This window comes from Haliaeetus albicilla, chromosome 4 (genome assembly GCF_947461875.1).
Source record: "Haliaeetus albicilla chromosome 4, bHalAlb1.1, whole genome shotgun sequence".
Classification (NCBI taxonomy): Eukaryota; Metazoa; Chordata; class Aves; order Accipitriformes; family Accipitridae; genus Haliaeetus; species Haliaeetus albicilla.
Window position 1 is genome coordinate 17,271,745 of NC_091486.1, and position 19,585 is coordinate 17,291,329.

Consider the following 19,585-nt stretch of genomic DNA (forward strand, 5'->3'; position numbering starts at 1 on the left):
GGACACTGCCTGACGCTGCTCAGCTGGCAGCAGCTGCCAGGAAGTTCACTGTGGCGATAATGAAGAGGCTGGAGTCCGTCAGCCGTGCCAGGGAGTAGGAGACTCTCCCCCGGCATCTGGCACTAAGTGACAGCGACACACGCAGCAGCAGTCCTGACTCTTCAGGAGGTGGCACTGGGGTGTGATTACCCTCTGGCAAGGAGGTAAATGGGTCAGAGCTGAACACTGGGGAAAATAACCAGCTTGCAGAAGAATTTAATATTTTCCAGAAAAAAAAAAAAGAGTAAGTAATAAATGTTGTATTTCCTCTCTGGCAACCCTGAGAAGTGCAATTTAGCATCCCACATCTAGCCTGAGCCACCAATAACCGGAGTCACTATTTTTCATCTTTTAATTCCATTTTGCTACACATCTTAGGGTATGAGGTTTGCACAGAGAGAAGAAAAGGGGTGAGAGAGGATAAAGCATGTTACCCAGTGAGAGCACAGACAGAAGGGTCCAAGAGTTGTTCAGAGGTGGAACGTGCTGATGAATTTCAGCTGCAGGAGCTGGGCCTGATGCATCCCTACACCAGTGGCCTCAGGAGCCCACCTCAATCACAGCACTGTGCCTTTCAGATTTCGTAACAGCCCTTAGAAACTCACCTGTTTTCCTAACCCCTCTCCACCACCATTATGGCCAGCAGACCAGGGATTTGGTGGGTGATCCTATTGTCCTTGGGTCACCACTAGAGCTGCAAAGAAAGGTCTCAGCAGCACTGCAGAGTCCCTTTACTGGCACATCTGAAACCCCCAAAGCTCTTTGTCCGAATGCCTGGCTGCAGACACAGCCCCCTCCCTCCAAATCTCCAGCTCAAACATTCAAGCTCCAGCAAGGTCACAGTGTCAAGCAATCCTACCTTGAGGGTAGAGACCTAAAACTGAGCCCTTCTTTCCTCAGCTGCTAATGACCGTTGAGTCCCAGGTAGCTGCTGAGCTGTACTGAAGTGCACCTTTAACAACGAGCAGCTCACCCAGGTTGTCAATCAGGAATATGACCTTTAGGCAGGTAGAAAGCTCTACAGATGCTCTGCCAGCACTGAACAGGGCAGAACTAAGGACTTGGTGGTACCAGAAAGCTTTAAAGGCTTCTGCAGGATAACAGGAGAAGCTTTGAGAGCTCCAGGCTTCCAATGGCTTCAGAGCATGCCCAAGCAGCTCTCTGTGATGGCTTTTCCACCCACGCTGGAAAAAGGGCTCCATCCCTCCAGACCATTCTGAAGAAATGTCCTCACTCACTCAGGAGCTGTCTGTCTGTCCTCTGCTACCACCCCCCCGGCCTAGTGCTTGGCACACCACCCAGATGTGCATGTGCAAAACACCTCGCTCTCTTGGACTGATTTTCCCCATTTCCCCATTTTCCCCAAATCGCAACGCTTTGCAACCTAGATGCCTCAGAAAGGGTTTCTTAGGAGCCCAGGTCTGACATTTGCGATGACCTTAGCCAGGGGCCAAGCTGGGACTGGTGCCTGCCAGTCATGTCACTCTTGTTCTCTTGTACTGTTTCATAACCTGTGTGTTGTACTTGGGACAAACCTGTTTCCCTGTTTGCTTCAGTGCTTCTGCTCAGAGGCTTGTGAGTGAAAACTCCCACTGCTAATGTAACATAGATTAATAATGTCATTACTATAGTATTTAAGGCCTGATCCGTATCTCCCTTTTTTTGGCACCAGCAGTCTCCAAAGGTTCCCAAGTACCAGCATGAGCAGATCCAAGGCAGATATTTGCCTGCAGAAGATATCTATGTCTTACTGCAGCAGCTTGCAAAGAAGACTTGCTTGCTGGAAAAGCCTTCCTACATTCCTCTGAGAGCTCCTCCATGCCTGCCTCAGGCAGTTCAGTTTATTTTTATTGCTGTATCTGACACGTCCCCTTAGTACGTATCATTAACATCCTGAGCTGTGCTAGTCAACAATTTAATTTTCAGACACAGGATCACAAGCAAGCAGAGGTTTTTCCTAGAAGGTTGGAGTGGACCATTCCCAGCACTGCTTAGGTCTGGCTCTCCCCTCACTGCTGTCCCGGGGCCCTGGCTGTCTTCCTCAACTATCTTTTGGAGGATGGCTTTTCTTTTTATAAATTCACGAAGCAAAGTTATGGTACTACTGTGATAGCTTCCCTGCTGTACTTTTACAGATGCTGTGGCTTATTTAGATACTGGAAAGGCAGCAGGGAGGAATGAGGGTCCACTAGGGCCATGTAATGGAAATGTGCAGTGATGAAACCCCCTCTCCTCCATGTGCCAGAGCATCTGGTGAGATTCAGGCTACAGTATCGGTATCCTAGAAAGCCCCCGTTACAAGGCACAGGCCATCAAGCCTCTCTTGCTGTGATTGCACCCATTGCTTGCAGGCTGCAGGCTGCAGCTGGAGCTCAGCAGGGACCAGCCAAAGCTCATACTCAACACAAGTGATTCAGCAAGTTGGGACAACCAGGAGATGCCAGTGAACTTGCCTCAAGCTTTTTAGCTCAGGAGCTCAGGCTGAAGTTCAAACACCGTGGGACCCTGGCCACTTTTCTTGCAGATATCCTGGGTATCCTGGTGAAGAGGCCATATAAACAAACACTCATCAGCTCTTAACAGAGCACCACCACAGTCAAAATAGAGCCAGAGAAGAACTGGATCCCAATCCCAGCACTGGAGAACAGGATCTTTGGAGCTGAAACAACCCACAATACAGGAAGAGTCAGAGATAACAACTGTAAAGCAGAGTTGAACTCCCTGAGACTGCAGACAGTTATAGGTCTGGGAAGGTTGGTTCAAACAGATTTTCTATTTGCTAAAATCAGAGCATCAGAGCGGATGTGGCTCAGGAGCAGCTACAAAGGAGCTGCATAGATGAAATCCACTGCCGAGTCCCATCACAGCAGATACCTATTCCACTATGTATGAGCACCAGGGTGCCTGCAGTACTATCACGTGCTTCTAAAACCCTGTGTCTTCAGGGCCTTTTTAAATTCATGGGCTCTGCACAGATATTGCAATGGAGAGGAGCATTTAACCATGACTCCTGTCTCGATGACTGGCAGACTGGAGAGCAGGAGGATGGATGGATGGACGGATGGATGGATGGACAAAAGCTCTGGATCTTCTGGTTGCTCACAGCTGGTGGGATATTTTTGCTCATTTGCTGCCTGACTGCTGCTTGGCAGGACATGTGCCATGCTGTCCAACATCTTTAAGCCCCCAGCCTCACCAGGTTTGCAGTGTTGCTGCTTTAAGACCTTTGCTTTTAAATGCCTGCAGTCCAGGGATGGGTGTGTGTGTGTTAATTTATAGAGATTCATTCTGCCAAAATACCAGACTAAAGGCCTCTCTCGTATGAGACATCATAACAGCCTGGAGGCTGGAAGGAGTCTGTGTTAATTATGTATGAACCATGTTTCCCCGGCTGTAACTTCTCTGCCCACACCACGAGTCTCCACACACATCTAGCCCATGCTGTGCTCCTAGGCACTCCAAAACATGTGCAGCAGATGTCAAAATGGGCAGGGAAACATGCAGATCCTGGGGAACATGTGGGTGTTGGATATGCTGCTCTGCTTGGACCAATTGGACATGCTTCAGGGAGCCCAGGGCCTGCCAGCTGCCTGGATTTGGCTTTCCAGTGGTCTATCACATGAGAGGACACAGGGGATAGCTAGGCCATGTTGCTGGTTAAAATCTAGCCAGGTTCAGAGCATCACCCAAACAGGTTTCATTTGACAAGGGGGTGAAGTTTGTGTGGTCCTTGCCTGTATTACGCTTGGTCTGGAATAAACAGACGACCATGACTTCCTACACCGTTTGCCCTCCAAAACCTGTGCTTGAGAAATTCAGAGCTTTCTAGTAAGAATAAAGCTGTGCAGAAGTTCCAGCAGACCCTGAGAAGAAAGGCCAGGGACTATTGCTTTATGTAGAGATGTGCTTGTATGTCCAGGTGGCCCCTGTTATCCATGTGTGGGGTGAAGACCGAGCAGAAAGGATGCTCTTCCCACCTGCATATGCTGTGCCACATTGTTATGGCACATAGTGTCAGGGCATTGCAGCCCCTGGGTCCTCTCTGCTTCCCTTTCCCAGCGTCAGAGGATGGTGAGAGCCGCTGAGGACCGAGGCACGTGTGGTGGTGGCGGCTCACGGGAGGCCCAAGCCCTTAGTCCTTGTGGGAAGTCCAGGCCTGGTACATCAGCTGTTTCCCATGGGATTTCACATACTAGTGCTAGTGTAACATCTGCTTCCCAGACGTGCCCTTGTGCTGGCACCAGACAGGATGCCCGGCCATGCAGCTGTAACTCCACACACGCTGCATTTATTTCAGACCAAGTGGCTTTTCGCTCCAGTTGCTTCTTCTCACCCTCCAAATCTCCCAGTGCTTCTGCGAGAAGTGCTGTGAAGTCTAAGCCAGCAACATGAAGCCTCTGAGCCCAGGGTCTGCATGGTCCTCTGGGACCCTCGCTCCCGGAGCTGAGCTCTCTAACTCAGTTGCTCCTGCCACTCAGTTTTTGTGTTCATGGCAAAGGCCAGCAGATCAGGCCACTTTCTAACAGGGGAGCCCAGAAAGACCAACGCTTTGCACAGGCTTTTGAAACGTGTGTGTGAGAGGGGAGCTTGTCTGTGAATAGCTCCAACAAATTTTAGCTGAGTGAGGAGCAGGAGGAAAGTCACTGACCCCTTGCCCTGAGCTACCTGAAGGTGTAGAGCACTTGGAGGTCATTCATTAAAAGCAGTGCTGGCTACACATCTGCACCCACAAACCTTCAGCACTGCTCAGCATTGCACCCCTGATCTGAGACACAGGAAACATTAGGGCACTCGTGGACCAGCTTTCCAGAAATAAACAAACGCTGCTTTGTCCACATCTCCCCTCCTGTGTTTCAATCTGCTCAGAAATACTAGAGCCAAGAAATTAAAACACCCTAGGTCTGGGGCTTGGGTTGAAACTACTGATCTCTCCAGCCCATGGCACATGGAAAATTGAATCAAAAGCTGTAGGGACTTGCAGAGAGCAGGCAGTCTTTTTCCTTCCCCTCAGCAAAACTTCCCCCGATGCCCTACTAATTTCACTACTTCATTTAAGTCTGGAGTCCTAAAGGACTGTCCCTGTTTCCTCACTGTGGTAGTGACCTCAGGCCTGGAAAAAGACACTCAGAGACTGCATTGAGTTCACCTTTCCCTCCACCCCTGTACAACTGGGTACCATCACTAGCACTTGCCTTCTGTTAAGAGAGCAGAGTGACCAGGAGAGAGCCAAAGCCCTCCACCACGTGCTGGACAGACCAACATCCTCACAGACATTGCCCTGGTCTCTATACCGCAGCATGCTGCTGTAATGTCTCTCTAGTCCAGATGATGCTAATTAAGCAGTAGTGCCTGGATATAATGTGCTTCCTTACATCTGAAGCACTAAGGGTGCTCAGCAAAGGCATGCAGCAATTAATCCATCTTCAGGTGTTGCCCCCGCAATAAATCAATAGCTATTAAGGATAATTTATCCCATTTTTAACAGTCACAGTTTTCCCCATTCTGAAACTTGATTTTAAATTACCAGCCTGCAGTGGGGCTTATTAAACCACAGTGCTTTTGAACTTGGAAGAGAAAGAAGGTGAGTCCTCTGATGCCTTTCACAGCCACTTACATCAAGATGTGCTTAACCTGTTGTGTGCGCATCTGCAAATGTCGACTGAGAATCAGGCTTGGAGAGACCAGAGCATCAGACCCAATGCCCCTTTGCCATGCCAGGTTGTATTTCATCATGGGGGAGCAGTAAAGTGAAAAGGGTGGCAGGATCGGAGAGGAGACCTGTAAAAGCCCTCCATCTGCCTCCTCCATCCCTCATGCCAACACAGAGTAGGCTCAGCATGAGGAGACTGGGGTTAATGGCACAACTATAGACATGTGGAATCTCAAGGTACTGCTCTGTCACAGACTGTATGCTCTCTTGTAGCAAATCCCATAACTGCTCCGTCCCCGTCTGCCCCTGGGGACAGTGGCATTCCCGTGGTCTCCAGTGGATGAACACATCTGAAGGGCTGTGAGGTGCTACAGCACTATTGTGGTCACACTGGCATTTTCAACAGGAGGCAAGTGAATGTGGGAATTGTCAAAAGACAGAAAAAGCAGACTCCCGAGGGATGCCCCCAGTACCACTGAACAGAACATGGGGCCTCTTTGGAGTAGCCCCCCAAACCCTTTTCTAAGTGTCTCAGACCTATGGATCACTGCGTGCAGGGAAGGAAAACCCACGCAGGTAAAAACCACTTGCTCCCAGAAACAAAAATAGAAACGAGAATAAATAGACTTTGAAATGTCTCTAGTACCTTTACCTGCAGAGGGTTCTTTGTGCTTATGGCAATGACGTGATACTTGTAGTAACACAGCTCACAGCTCCAGCAGCCTCTCTCGCTAATCCATTTGATCAGACATGGCTGGTGCGTGCACTTCACCGATCCATCACATCGACACGGGCTCAGCAACTCCCCCTGAAAAAGAGAGACAGCATCAGCAAGGCTCCCCTCCTCCCACAGGCAAGGCACAGCATGGCGTGGCAGAAGCTCCATCATCCACACATTTGCTCTTTGTTCCTTTTTACCTGGTTTGGCTTAGGTAATTGTGCTGCCTCCATCCATTTTCCCTCTAATAATTCTTGGCTGATGTGAACAGAGTTTGACGGGGATGTAGCAGTCTCAGATACTTGGGTCCTACTCTTTTTTGTGGAAAGAGACAACTGGGTAGGTAAGAGATGCCTAATATCACCGCTGAAGGAAAAACTAGATGAGCACAACTCTTACTAGACACCAGAGGACCCACACTAGACCACAACCAGTGGACACAGCTCTGTTGGCAACCAGATGCCACTGTTTCACTGCTCATGTTTCTGTCTCTCTGCTAACCTATTTTAGAAAGCAAGGTTGGTGGTGGGGATAGCTGAGAGACAGCCTCTGCTGCAGGCTGGTGTCCCGCTCAGCCCAGGGTGGCTTCCTGGAGCCCAGCCAGGCAGGAGGGGGAGCACAGACACAGTGGCCCTTGGACTTTCTGCGCAGGCCAGCTCGTGCCAGCCGTGGAGGTGCTGCTCCTCCCCGGGAGCTGGACCGAGCCCAGCGCCATGTGGTATCTCCCAGGACTTGCCAGGCAGTGGGTGTTTGCAGCGCTAGACGCAGGACTCTCCTTTCCCAGGGCTCCTGGACCAGGAGGGATGGACCTGACTGTGGGTGGCAGGTGTGTGCTTTGGGTCTAGATCTTTGTGTACTGCTAGCCCAGCAGGGAAAAGGTCCTCAAATTTCACAACCTTATCCACTTCCCCCAGACAGTCTGTCCCAAAAGTGAGTCATACTGATGCATAGCCTGTCCAGCTGGCTATTTCCACCCTAGAAGCAAGCAAGATGGAGAACAAATTGTGTCCTGGCTTGTGACACACAGACGTTTATGAGTGGTGGCCGAAACACTGAACCTCCTGGCTTGCTCCCTTGTTTCTGGTATAGCTTTAAACAGAGTATCCAGGAAAACCCAATATTATTCTGATCCATCTGCTATCATCCTGTTCACCATGGGACTAAATTCCTGTCTGCACACACAAACTCAGGAGTTCATTTTACAGTCATTTGCCATCGCTTATTTAGGGAAGAACAGAGCCATTACATTTTACTCCCCACCTCTTAGTGTTTAAAAGCCACAGTATAGACCCCAATAGTGTATTTAGCTGCGCTGCAAGATTTAAACGCTTTTAAAGGCAGAATGAGAATATCTACAGGACGGGGAAGGCTGGCATCATGCTTTCAGTGTTGGGGAGAGGATATTTCCTCTTACACCCCTAGATCAGCCTCATCATTACCACTGATAGAGCACCAGGGTAACAGACCCTGGCATCTGAGGCTGCTGGACACAGTAAAAGACGTCCATCCCAGCTGCCTTGGGTTAGGAAACCAGATACTGCTCTTGCTAACCCTGGTGGGAAACTGTCTTAGTTTTCAGAGTACCACATTAGGTCACAGGACCTGAGGAACTGAGCACCATGCTGGACAAGAGTGATACTTTTTTTTATGAAACCTAATGCAAACATGTTAATCATTTCATTTGCTTCAGCTAGGTGACCTAAAAATGTCATCTTCCATGAAATTTTAGCAAAACTGTAAATAACTGTTTATGTTACAAAAGTAGGCTCAGCTCTACCTGTCACTGGTTTTCATTACACACTGGAGGGGATGCAAAGGGAGAGAAGGAACAAGGAGGGTGTAGGATCTGTGAACCTTTTTCACCTGGAAAGGTGTGACAGGGCAAGCCACAAAAAGGGAAGCAGGGAAGGATTAGATGGGAGGAAGGTGCATGTGCGAAGGAGCACTGACATTTGCCATTCAAACTCCCTGTGTGAGGTGCAGTTTGAGGGGCTTGGCTTTGGCTGTGCATATCTGTGCCCCTTGCTGGGACTGGGGTGGGAAAGTGCAAGTGGGATAAGGAACCTGCATGAGCACGTACTGCCAGCCAGGATGCAAAAGGGGAGGGATCGGGGCTTAGCACAGCTCCTCTGCTCCCCTGCTCACCAAACCTCTTCCACACCAAGAGCTAGCCTGGTGCAAGGACCACTGCTCTGTGCCTCTGGTCTACTCTCCTCATCTCGGTCCCTGGTGCTTTATTTTCTCAACAGCTTCACTCCTCAGCACACAAATGTGATCCCAGCACCAAACAGGTAATGCAGAAACCTCCCAGCTCTACAGCGTCCCTGCCTTTCCACCTCGCCGCACACAGGGGTCTCCTGCAGGGCTCAAAATGGTGAGTGAGAGACCTGGGTTTTGTCTTAATGAGCAGCTGGAGGCACCGGTGATGAGGGATCGGGAACAGGGCAGAACGGAGCAGGACCTAAGAGCAACAACCTCCAGGCAAAGGCAGAGGAGAAAAGCTGTAGCTGCAGCCTGGACGCACGTTGGCTTCTTGGGCTCTGTAATAAATGAATCTATGAAATCTGAACTTGTCTCTTCAGAGCCAAGAGATGTTCATAGACATCCTACATTGCCATGGGGACCCAGTCCCCCTTCCCTAATTGGGAGGCTCCAACCCAGACAGTCTGGCAAGCTCCTGCAAAAAGCTCAGGACTCAACTGTGGAGATGAATCCCACAGTTTCTTGATTTTTGCAAGTCCAGCAAAAACCTGATTTATCACATTTTCTCCAGCCTTGTGAAATATTATATCCATGCGTGTGGTGCACAGCTATTTTTGCATACTGTGAAGCCCAATTCTGTCCACAGCAGGCATTCGTAAAACACTGCCACATGCACACATGCGCACATGCACTCCTGTACCAGCAGAAAAGTAAACACCAGGGGCATATTAAAGGAATAAATCCTTTGTACAGCAAAGGAGAAGGAGCCTCATTGCTGGCTGTACAGCGAACTCAGAAACAGTCCATTGGCTGTGATACACATGAAGGATTTGCTGCACAGAGACCTCTGCTAAAAGCTACATGCACACAAAAGCAAGCCCAAAATGAGGTGCAGATCACAGCAATTAGAGATGGCAATTAAATCCCCATACCCATTTCTCTAGGTTTGTAGAAGTTGGCTCTGCACAACATATTCTCCAGTGCTTCAAACAACAGCGTTCCCACCAATTCCCTTCAGGGACTGCTCTCCAAAGACCCTTTGAAGGGTCTACTTCCCAACATTTATTTTTGCAATGTTCCTTTGTAGAGTTACATCCCAACACTTGGAAGAGCCTAAGCAGCATTTCTGCTTTGCCAGCAACTAGTGGAGAAATGCTGCCTGGCTGCAATCTCCATCCTCAGCTTGCTCCGTACTATCTTGTTCCCCTGAAACAACCAAGTGGGCTTTGGACTCAGGGCACCTGCCTTTTTTTTGTTATTATCCAAGTCTAAATCAGGGTTCATGTCAAAGGTGGAAAACCAGAGTTAACAAAAAGGGAAGGGTGCTCTGGCTTCAGTCATAACCCTCTCAACGTATGGATGAAATACTCTTCTCTCTATATTACTCTTCCCTACTTCTGGGAAGAGTAATATATTAAGCAATTATATATAATATTCTTTCCCATTTCTGGCTGTGCTGGGAGCTTGTCTCTAGGAGCAGCAAGGGCAAGGCCAGGCTGAACTGGCTTTACCCTGTGGAGGACAATACTGCTGGAGACAAACCAGGAGTGCGGGTCTGTTCCAGCTCTGTCCTCTCCTTATGAATTCCCAATCTGTGCCTGTTGCAATACGTCAAAGTGGTTAATGATTATCTGGGCCCTGCTATTTTAAGCCTGCTGGGAGGAGTTCTGAGAAAGGATCAAAAAAAAATATTGCCAGCACCTGCTTCTGATGCTCGGTATATCTAGGGAGAAAATAATGGCATCAGGAGCAGTGTCACCCCTGTTGCATGCTGGTGTCAGTGTTTCACCCGGCCATTTTATCCGTCATTTATGAGTGCTGGGAGCCCATCCACACACTGTTGCCAAAGCTGCAGGTTCTCACCCCCCAGCAGACAGTCATGGGATGTGTTTCCCAGGCCCTGTCCTTTTAACTATAAATTAAGTATAGCAAATTTGCCCACCCGGTCTCCTTTGAACATGCAAGGCTGGGGACGATGGTGTCACTGGGCCAGGATGCGGTGTTCTGGGCTCTCCCAGCTCCAGCTGTGCTGACCTACGTCTGCTGCCTGGGCTGCTCCTGAGCACCAGCTCAGCTGGAAAGAGCCACATTAGCAACACCCTGCTACCACAACTATTAAAGCAAACATTTTGAAAACCAGTGCAAGCTGTACAGCAAACCAGGATGGCTGATGGCAATCTTAACACCTGCAGTTTTTCCTCAACTGTGTGTTTTCCCTGCTCGGGTGTACAAAGTAGCATTAGTCATCAGCATCGCCCACAGGACCAGTGCCCTGGACCAGAGCGGGGCAGTGAGAAGAAGCTGAAAGAGTCATCCCCATCACAAGGGCTACCATCTCTCTCTGGGTATGCACATGCAGCTGCCACTGCTCCTGGGAGTAGTTGCACACACAGACTTGACTGCTAGCATTTGTTTCAGTTTGTCTTGTTTGGAGAAGGAAACCAGGAATATTTAATTTCAGGTCTTCAACTGAGTCTTCTAAATATACTTAAATCTTCACATTTAATTTAAATGCAATGGGAAGTTTTATTATGGGAAATAAATGCCAAATGATTTCTCTATTAGGAACATAATTACAGAGGAATTAAGTCCAATGGCAAAGAGAAACCCATTGTTACAGAGCTGGTAAACTCCAATAAACATGTACTAATGATCACTCTGTCTTCACACACACTTAAAAGAACTGCCCCTCCATCCTTTTAAACTAAACACACATGTTACTATCAGCATCTCAAATGCTTCCCATGAGTACCCTCCCATGTGTGAGCACTGTGCCAGCCAGCAACAGACAACAAGGAACATGAAATAAGTATCTATGGATATACATATATATGTATATTGCATTAAATTCTCCAGCACTGAGGCAGAGTGATGCAGAGTGTGGGCCCAGAGGGGAGTGGGCTTACATCTCCTGTGGTGTTGGGACAGCACAGGACATGGTTATGTACAGGGCTCTGTGGTGGGGTGGCATCTCCACAGTCACCCTCGCAGAGCTGGGGGCTGACTCCAGTCTCCGTCTTGGCAGCAGTCTGCTGAGAGACTTTCCTTGGGGGGGATCCCCCAATGGGGCAGCTCCCTAAAAACTGGGGAACATATAGGAAAATCTATGAGAGTGATTATAAGAAGAAATCACCCAGACTCCTTGCAGCTCCCTTCCCAGCCCCAGGTGCCACCACTGCTGCCATGCCACCTCCGTGACCAGGACAGCTCCCCTGCAAGACCAGGCATCCCTGCAGCACGCAGAGGCAATGCTGCCCCATGCCAGGCAAGATCTATGTGCCCTGGGTTGCAATGAGTCACCCCCACCCCAACAGCATGAGAAAATGCAGCCCCGTAAAGGAATGGTGAAAAATCCAGCTCTGGACAGTTATTTCTGTTGCTCAGCCGTGGCCTTAAGCCTGTGGCTGCCTAGCTGAAGTTTTTGGGGTGGGATCTTGGCCTGGCAGCTCCCTGGGGCAGGACCACATCTCTGCGGGGCTCTGGCACGGTAGAAGCGTGGGTCCCTCTCTGGGGCTCCTCATCCCCACAGCAGTATGAGTGAGCAGCCACAGCTGGGCATGGCAGCCCGGGGGGCTCTGAGATAGGTGCAGGGTGGTACAGCTCTCCTTTTTTTGTGGTTTTCTGCAATTTTCCATGGATATTAGCTGTTCTGGCAGCCCTGCGAATGGGGCACTTATCTCCGACAAGGCGATGACTAATCTAGCAACAAAACACAGGCATCCTTCTGCCTACGGGCTGGGTGCGAGCAGAAAGGCAGCTCGGCTTTAATGCACCCAGCAAAACCACCACACACTCCTCCGGGACCATCAGGCACATTTTGGCGATGTCTGGAAACATGGGTGCTGGTCAGGAGAGGGATATGTCTCACATATTCTTCAGCTGAGACCCAATGTTTGTTCCAGAATGAGTCCTGTCTGAAAAGCCATCATGTCTGCAGAGCTCCTGATCCTCCAAAACCAGCACAAATTGCCTTGCCACCCATGGAGGCTGCTGCTGGGGCACCCGTGAGGAGTGCCAAGGCTGCCACCCTGCTCAGGCTTTTTCTGCACCTCTCTGAGGAAAATATAAAAGGCTGCAGCCACAGCAGGGGGGAGGCTCTGCAGCCTCCTTCGGTAGGAAAATGCATCCCACTGCTACCACAAGTGACGTGACTTTCTGGCTGAGCAGCCTCTGCCCACAGCCTTCAGCTTTACCATGGCCAAGGGGAATTTTAAGTGACCTCTGCTCCTTCCCATCTCCAGTGTTTTATGCCTGTCACTGCTGCTGGGACAGACAGAAGGATGGACAGACAGCGCCAGAGGTGGCAGCTCAGAATTTGGGAGTGAGATGGAGAAGGGGGAAGGAAGGGAGACTTTCTTTTTTCTGAGCCTTACCAATCCCCATGGGGACTCCGTCACTGCAGAGATAAGGGACCATCACCCCATCTAACCTGCTCACCAGGGCATCAGCGAAGCTTGCCCATGATTTAGGACAAAAGATGGCTTTTTTGGTTAAAGCAGATGACTCAGGAGGCTCAGCTGTGTTGGAGGCAGACAGAAGGTAAAACCCCTGTGCCCCCATGCCCAACAGCAGTGCAAGGATTTGGGGGAGAGGTGTCTGGCCGGTCCCCATCCCAGGGCTATGCCCTGGTCAGCAGAGCACAGGAAAGCCCCAAAAGGGTCCTGAGCTGCACCACAGCACTGACTGCCCTCTTTACCAAATTTCCCTGCTCTTCCTCTGCCACCTCTGAGTGGATGTTCAAAAGCAAGATATCCACAGCGCTGCCCGTGTGCCCCTGTGGGATCCCCACCGCTTATTAACAGGGATGACTGCCACGTCGAAAAAGTGTGAGGGCAACCTCTGTACTCCACCTTTCCCATGGGGTAAGCAATATTGCAACAGACTCAGCTGAGCAGGAGGAGGGATGGGTCTCCTTTGCACACAGATCAGCTTTTGGCCCCACCAGGGAGCAGAAAAAAGGATGGCTTTTTTTCCCCCTTTAATTGCTAAAACCTTAAAGAACTCTGCAGGGCAGAAGGGCAGGCGAGAGGCAAACGAAGACAAGGAATAAAAACTCAGGAAGAAAAGAAAGGAGGAGGAAGAGGCTTGAGAAGTCCTCGGTGCAGAAAGCCCAGCACTTTAGCAGCTCTGCCTCCCTCAGACAGGAGCCTTCTCTGCAGTGACTCATCCTCGGAGCAGTCTGGAGCAGTGGCTCTGCCACACGGCTCTGCCCTCACTCCTTCACTGATTTCCAGGGGAAGGTGATTGAATGCAGCTCCACCGAGCTTAATGTGAGCTCTCACAAGTTTGCGCAATGCCTCGAAAACAGAAAAGCAAAGCAGGAATGTTGCGGAGTTGAATGTGAAATATTTGGACATAGCCCTACCCATTCCCATTTAAAAAAAAAGGAAAAAAAATGGCTTAATCTAGGCTAGGACTCTTTCAATATTTAGCTGACAGTAACTTGCTCATGCATTTGCCCGCAGGCAGGCACAATCCACTAGTTCTGGGCACATTCCTGCCACCACTGGTAAAGGCCAAAGGGAGCTGGTATAGGTAGGACCAGGTGTCTCATGGCTTAACATCAATTTCCTTTAAGGGAAAGTACTTTAAAGGAGCAGAAAGCATACATTTTTGCGAGAAACAGAAAATCAGAGGATATTTTTTGTGCAATGGGCTACAGAGGACTTTAACACCTGGTTTCAGGCCAGTGAAAGGTGAAGGGCAGAGCGCCTTACGATGTAAGTCCTACTCAGCTATGAAAGGAACAGTACGGAAAGGGATGCTGGGGCTGGTTCTCACCTGGGACAGCCACTGCTGGGTAAGTGAGAGGGGAAGACAGTCCCTAAGGGTCCCTTTAACTGAGAGGGAAGATGCTAAACTCCATCTCTGCATGTGGGTCTTGCCAACAGACGGGCCCTTCCAGGGGAGATTCCTCTGAGCAGGAATCCTGACCCACCAGTTGTCCTCAGAGCAAATAACGCAGCAAGCACAGAAGCCTGCAAGCACTCCTGCCATGCTGCTGCTGCCACCACTGAACCCAAGAAAAAGAAGTCGGGACTGATCCTGCCCTGTGCCCAGCAGATGGGGCAGTTCTGCATTGTGCAATACAGCAGAAGGGGTCTACTGAGAGAATTTTCAGAGAGGAGAAAATATGGGCCCTGACTTTCTGCAGCTGTTTTTCTCCAGATGTTTGTGCCAGCAGTGTCCCTGGCTTAATTTCTCAGCAAAATGGAAGCCCTCAGTTTGCAGACTCTGGGCAGTTAGGCGGGGTCTCCCCACCGTAGCCGATCAGGCCCTCACGCCTCCGCGGCACAAAGCATTGCAGTCCCCTCTGCATGGACAGGAGGAGCTTGCCCGGCTCCCAAGTGACCGGAGGTTGGAGGTGAATTGCTCCCTGCTCTACTCATTGAACCAAGCTTCGTACTTTGCACTTTACAGCTCTGCCATCTTGTCCTTTCAGCATCAGCCCTTTTGGGTAGCTGAACTCCATGCAAATTAATTTCCTAAAGTGGGACAACACCCTTCCTAGGGGATGAAAACCTAACTCAATAGAAATGGCAACTGGTGGACTGGCGCTGCAAAGGACCATGCCACTGCCTACACGCACCACCATCAAAATCGCATCTGCAAATGGCCCCACCATCCCATTTCCCTGGCACAGGGAGGCAGACACCAGGCTGTCCTGGCTACACTCGCCGTGCCCAGCTGCAGCCCAGCTGTACCACTGTGTGCCCTTGTTCCACCAGCTGTCACACAGGCTCTTGGCCAGTCTCAGCTGTGCCATCAAAATATGAGTAGAAAAGGTTTGCCAAAACCTGTTCCACCAGAACAAGGCTGAACCTTGCCTGAAATATGGAATAACAAAGGATTTTCAGGCATTATCAATAGCCCAAGGAGCAGACAGCTTACCATATATAGATCACATTGGGATTTATTTGCTTTTCTCTCTACAGAAGGATTTCCACAAGAAAAATAACTTTACTTAGGTGTTCTAGAGCCCACTTCATCCTAATGTCATTGAACATGTTTTTGATTAGCTGATTTAAGTAATTCTTACTAAATGTTGCTCAGTTGCAAGGAATCAAAAGGCAAGCATCTCAAATATCACCTGCTGTGCCTCATCAGGTGTGATAATAGCACCAATTAAGTGAAGAGCCTTCAGTGCATAGAAATCACAGCGCTGCGCATGTGAAATCAAGATACCTGAATATCCCTGAGCACTTGGGTGTCAGAGTGAGTTCAGCTCCAGACTTGTCCTGAATACAGAGCAGAACTGTCTCAGCATCCCAGAGAAGAAGTGTCCTAGTCTGGAGCTCTTGGGCTTTCACCCAAAGTATCGAGGCTTTAAATTTCTGGAGATTTACTGTAGACCACATCCATTTTGTGAGCTAGAACAATCTAGTCCCTTCTGAAAGAGAAATCCACTGTTGATTCACTCTGGTTCTTCTTAATTAAAAAATAAAAGTATTTCAGACAATACTTAGATTTATTCTGTGTGAGATACAAGAGTGAGCTCAGTTTTGCTCCCTAGGCTGCTGGGGTAAATCTGATGCGACTCCATGAAGCCAAACAGCTCTTCAGCACAAATCAAGTGCCCTTAAGTTACGGCTTGTTGTAATAAATTTTCAACCAATTCAAGAGGTTTTCCATTAATTTTTTCTTTTGGTACAAATGGCTTTTTCTAGTGAAAAAGCCTCAGCTAAATAGAATTCTTCTAAATATACCGCTTCTTTTTCAAGGAAAAAAAAGATAGCAATTATTCCTTATTATCTCTAATCCTTGGGGACCTTCACCTTTCTACTTCTTCAGTCCTCATCAGATCCATCAATGAGTATTTTAAAAGTTCAAAGCATAAAGTTAATGCTTTCAGCATGCAAGTACCATGTAATGTAATTCTTATCAGAGATGTGCTCATAATTCAGCAAATTGAACTTTGCAGCTACTTCCCTGGGAAGCTGTTCATAAGATACTCAGCTAATGGCCATTTCAGAAAACATTATGCCATCAGCCACTGAGGAGCAGCCATGGAAAATCCACAGAAATGGATGCTGGTTTACCTCTCCAGATGATAGATCCCACTTTTAAAGGTAGTGAAACAAACAGAGCAATAGACTTTTCTTTTTTTCCCCGAGAAAGCTGAAAAACCCTTCAACATAAGAGCTGAGAAAAATCTTTAGTCTGTAATATTTACCTCATCTTCCCACTTTCTTCACGAATGAGAAAATGGCCAGGTGCTGTTGGCAGCCTTACAGCAGTGAGATGCTTCATCTGAAAGTGCAGCAACTACTCCAGAGCTGCTTTGTGCTGCTGCCATCAGCTCAGCAATGGAAGGGAGTGGAAAAGACAGTACCGCAGGATTTAGGGGTTCCCATTCACCACAGTACCCTCAAGTGACCCCCAGCCAGGACGGAGGGCAGCGGGGTGGGGAACTGAGGGAGCTGTGTGCACGTTCAATAAGTGGAAGCCAATAATAAGGTGCAGAAAGAAACACGGAGCACGTCTTCAGTACTCAAAGGCAGCGATCCCCAGCTGGGAGCAGAGATGGGGATTTGGCAGGAGGGGCTGTCCCAGCAGCTCTGGATAGGGATGGTTATGCAGGAGCTTTTCCTGCTCCACCCGGGCTGGTGAGGACTGGCAGCTCAGAGGTGGAAACCTTCCAAAGCCATGTCTGTCTCCAAAGCCATTTGTGTCTCCAAAACCATTTGTGTCTCCGAAGCCACTTATGTCTCCTGCCACGTGGGGTAGCGCTGGGCCGGGGGCAGCCGCTGGCCTCGGGGGCACCCGGGGTGAAGGCTGCCACTGGGGCCGAGGGCAGCCCGGCGTGGGTTGAAAGCAGAATTGGCGAAGGGGCAGTGAAGTGGGAGACAGCACATCCCACACAGGGCTGCTGCGGTGGCTGGGGAGCTGCGATATAAAATAATGAGCACGGTTTGTTTACTTTTAGCTTCGGTAGCGCTGCCGGACTGAGCTGTTTCATTAAGACGTGGCCTGAACTGCTTTTCCTTTCTGCTTCCCAGACTTGAGGAGAAGAATACGCAATTACAAAGTTCACTCATGTAGAGCCCTTCAATTACTGGGTAACTCTGTTACGGCTTTTCCAAACCTTATGAGACTCGTGCAGTAGGACATGACATCTGAAGTAATTCATTTTTCATCTGCCGATTAGCAGAAATTAAAATGGTTCTCAGAACATCCCAATTTATGTGAGATCAAGTTCCTTATTACTACAGACTGTCTTAGTGGGGAAAGCATTTCTTTTTAACATCTCAGGCAACTCTGCAAGCAGAGATGCTGAACAAAAATATACGAAGGAGGCAGCGGAGAGGAGAATACAGCCCTCAGGGACCGCGGGTGGTGGAGCTCCAGAGCCTTGCCTTCCAATCCTGCCATAAGGTCACTTAAATGTTTGGCGGAAAGTCAAAATGCTTGCTGGCACAAACGTGCGCTGGAGGCAGAGGCACCTCCTTTGGAAATGATGCAGTTACAGAGTTAGTCTGAACTGCCTTTACTGGCAGCGAGCTAAAACCCAGCCATAAATATGAAGTGTTTCTTCAGCAGGTATCTGCCAAGCTGGCGGGTGGAGAAGCAGCAGAGCAGCTGCCTGCAGGATGCACTCGTGCAGCAATGACGGACGCTGCCCAGGAACCCCAACGCGCCAAACCAACCACCACCAGTAATACTTCTCCAGTGGGATCTGGGGAAGGACCCACAGGGCTGAGGTGGGAGGTGTCTGCAGGGCTGGCAGCTCAGGGTCACGCCTGGGGGAGTCAGGGGGCTGCAAATTAGATGGGAGAGCCAGCGGCAGCATGGAGCAGTGGAGGCAAGTGATGGGATAAGGAAAGGGGATAAAAGCAGGGACTCTCAAACCACTTGGCCATGGCAAGAGCCATCACGTTGCCCCTTCACTTGTTTTCTACTTTCAAGGCATCCTGGGTGCTGGAAAAGTAGGTGAAGTCCCCTGGGGAAAGGCTGGGATTAGGAAGCGGGCGGGCGAGCGCGCTCCTGCCGACTCTCAGCACCACCCTCTCCCCTCACTGCGGGAGTGTGGTCCAGAGCTCATAAAACCACAGGTCCACTTAGTTGAAGTGCAGCCAAAATAAACCATGGGAAAGGAGAACAGGCAGCTTAATCCCCAAATCCCTCTGCCTTGCGTGACAACTTCCCAGCAAAGAGCAGCTCAAGAGGATAGAGCCAAAGGTACCAGCGGCGCTGGCTACACTGTCCCCAAGGGAAGCTGCACGACATTAATTCTGAGTTTTCAATGCTGCCCTGGCCAAAGGCCTCCTGCATAAGAAGCTGCATGAATCCATGTGTTTCAGTCTTTGCCTGCATATGCCTCCTGGTGAAAAAGCCTTGTTGTGTTTTCCTGCTCCAGCTGGGGAATCCAGCTTTCCCTTTCGCAGGCAGAGTATAAAATAGAGAGGAGAAAAGGTAGAAATAAATGTAAGAATAGCTGTAACATCAGTAAAGTGGGCTACAGAGGCCATTTTCTATTTTTTTCTTTTGGTCTTCCTTTTGTACACGAACAACATCAGGTTTATTGTGAATACACACACAGAGACATGTATGTATAAACAGTGCCAGGGCTCTGAAGTTTCAGCACTGTCAGTGTAAAGATATTAAACATTACATAGGGCTGATTTACTATCTGACTCTGCAATAACCTTTTGAAGATACCCTGATTGGCAATTTGCATATTAACAAATACATCAACACTGAGGCAATATCAGATGTTATGCACAGCCGTGTTCCATTCCAGAGGTGGCTGAATTTCAAATGGTTGCCAAATCTTTTGTATCCTTCAGCCCCAAAAGATGCCCTATTGAAATATGAATTATTACCCTCCCCGTTGTTGGTCTTTATTGTGCTTTGTCAGACGGCTTCTCCTGCTCCCTCCCCATGGGATTTGCTGTATCAGATACAGAACCTGTTTCTGCCACGAGGTTCCTCCTACCACACCTGGATTAGGTTATTTAACTTGGTGAACTACATCC

The 19,585-nt window shown here is 49.2% G+C and overlaps 1 protein-coding gene across 2 annotated transcripts in view; it reads right to left on the reverse strand.

Annotated features, from left to right (window-relative positions):
- Nucleotides 1–19,585, reverse strand: part of MARCHF4 (membrane associated ring-CH-type finger 4) — a 113,033-nt gene that overhangs the window by 31,932 nt on the left and 61,516 nt on the right. Inside the window, exon 4 of one of the 2 annotated variants that reach the window (XM_069781093.1) lies at nucleotides 6,336–6,497. In XM_069781093.1, the coding sequence (XP_069637194.1) occupies nucleotides 6,336–6,497 (162 nt within the window). The remainder of the gene's footprint in view (nucleotides 1–6,335; nucleotides 6,498–19,585) is intronic. The other variant, XM_069781094.1, reaches the window with a different exon arrangement.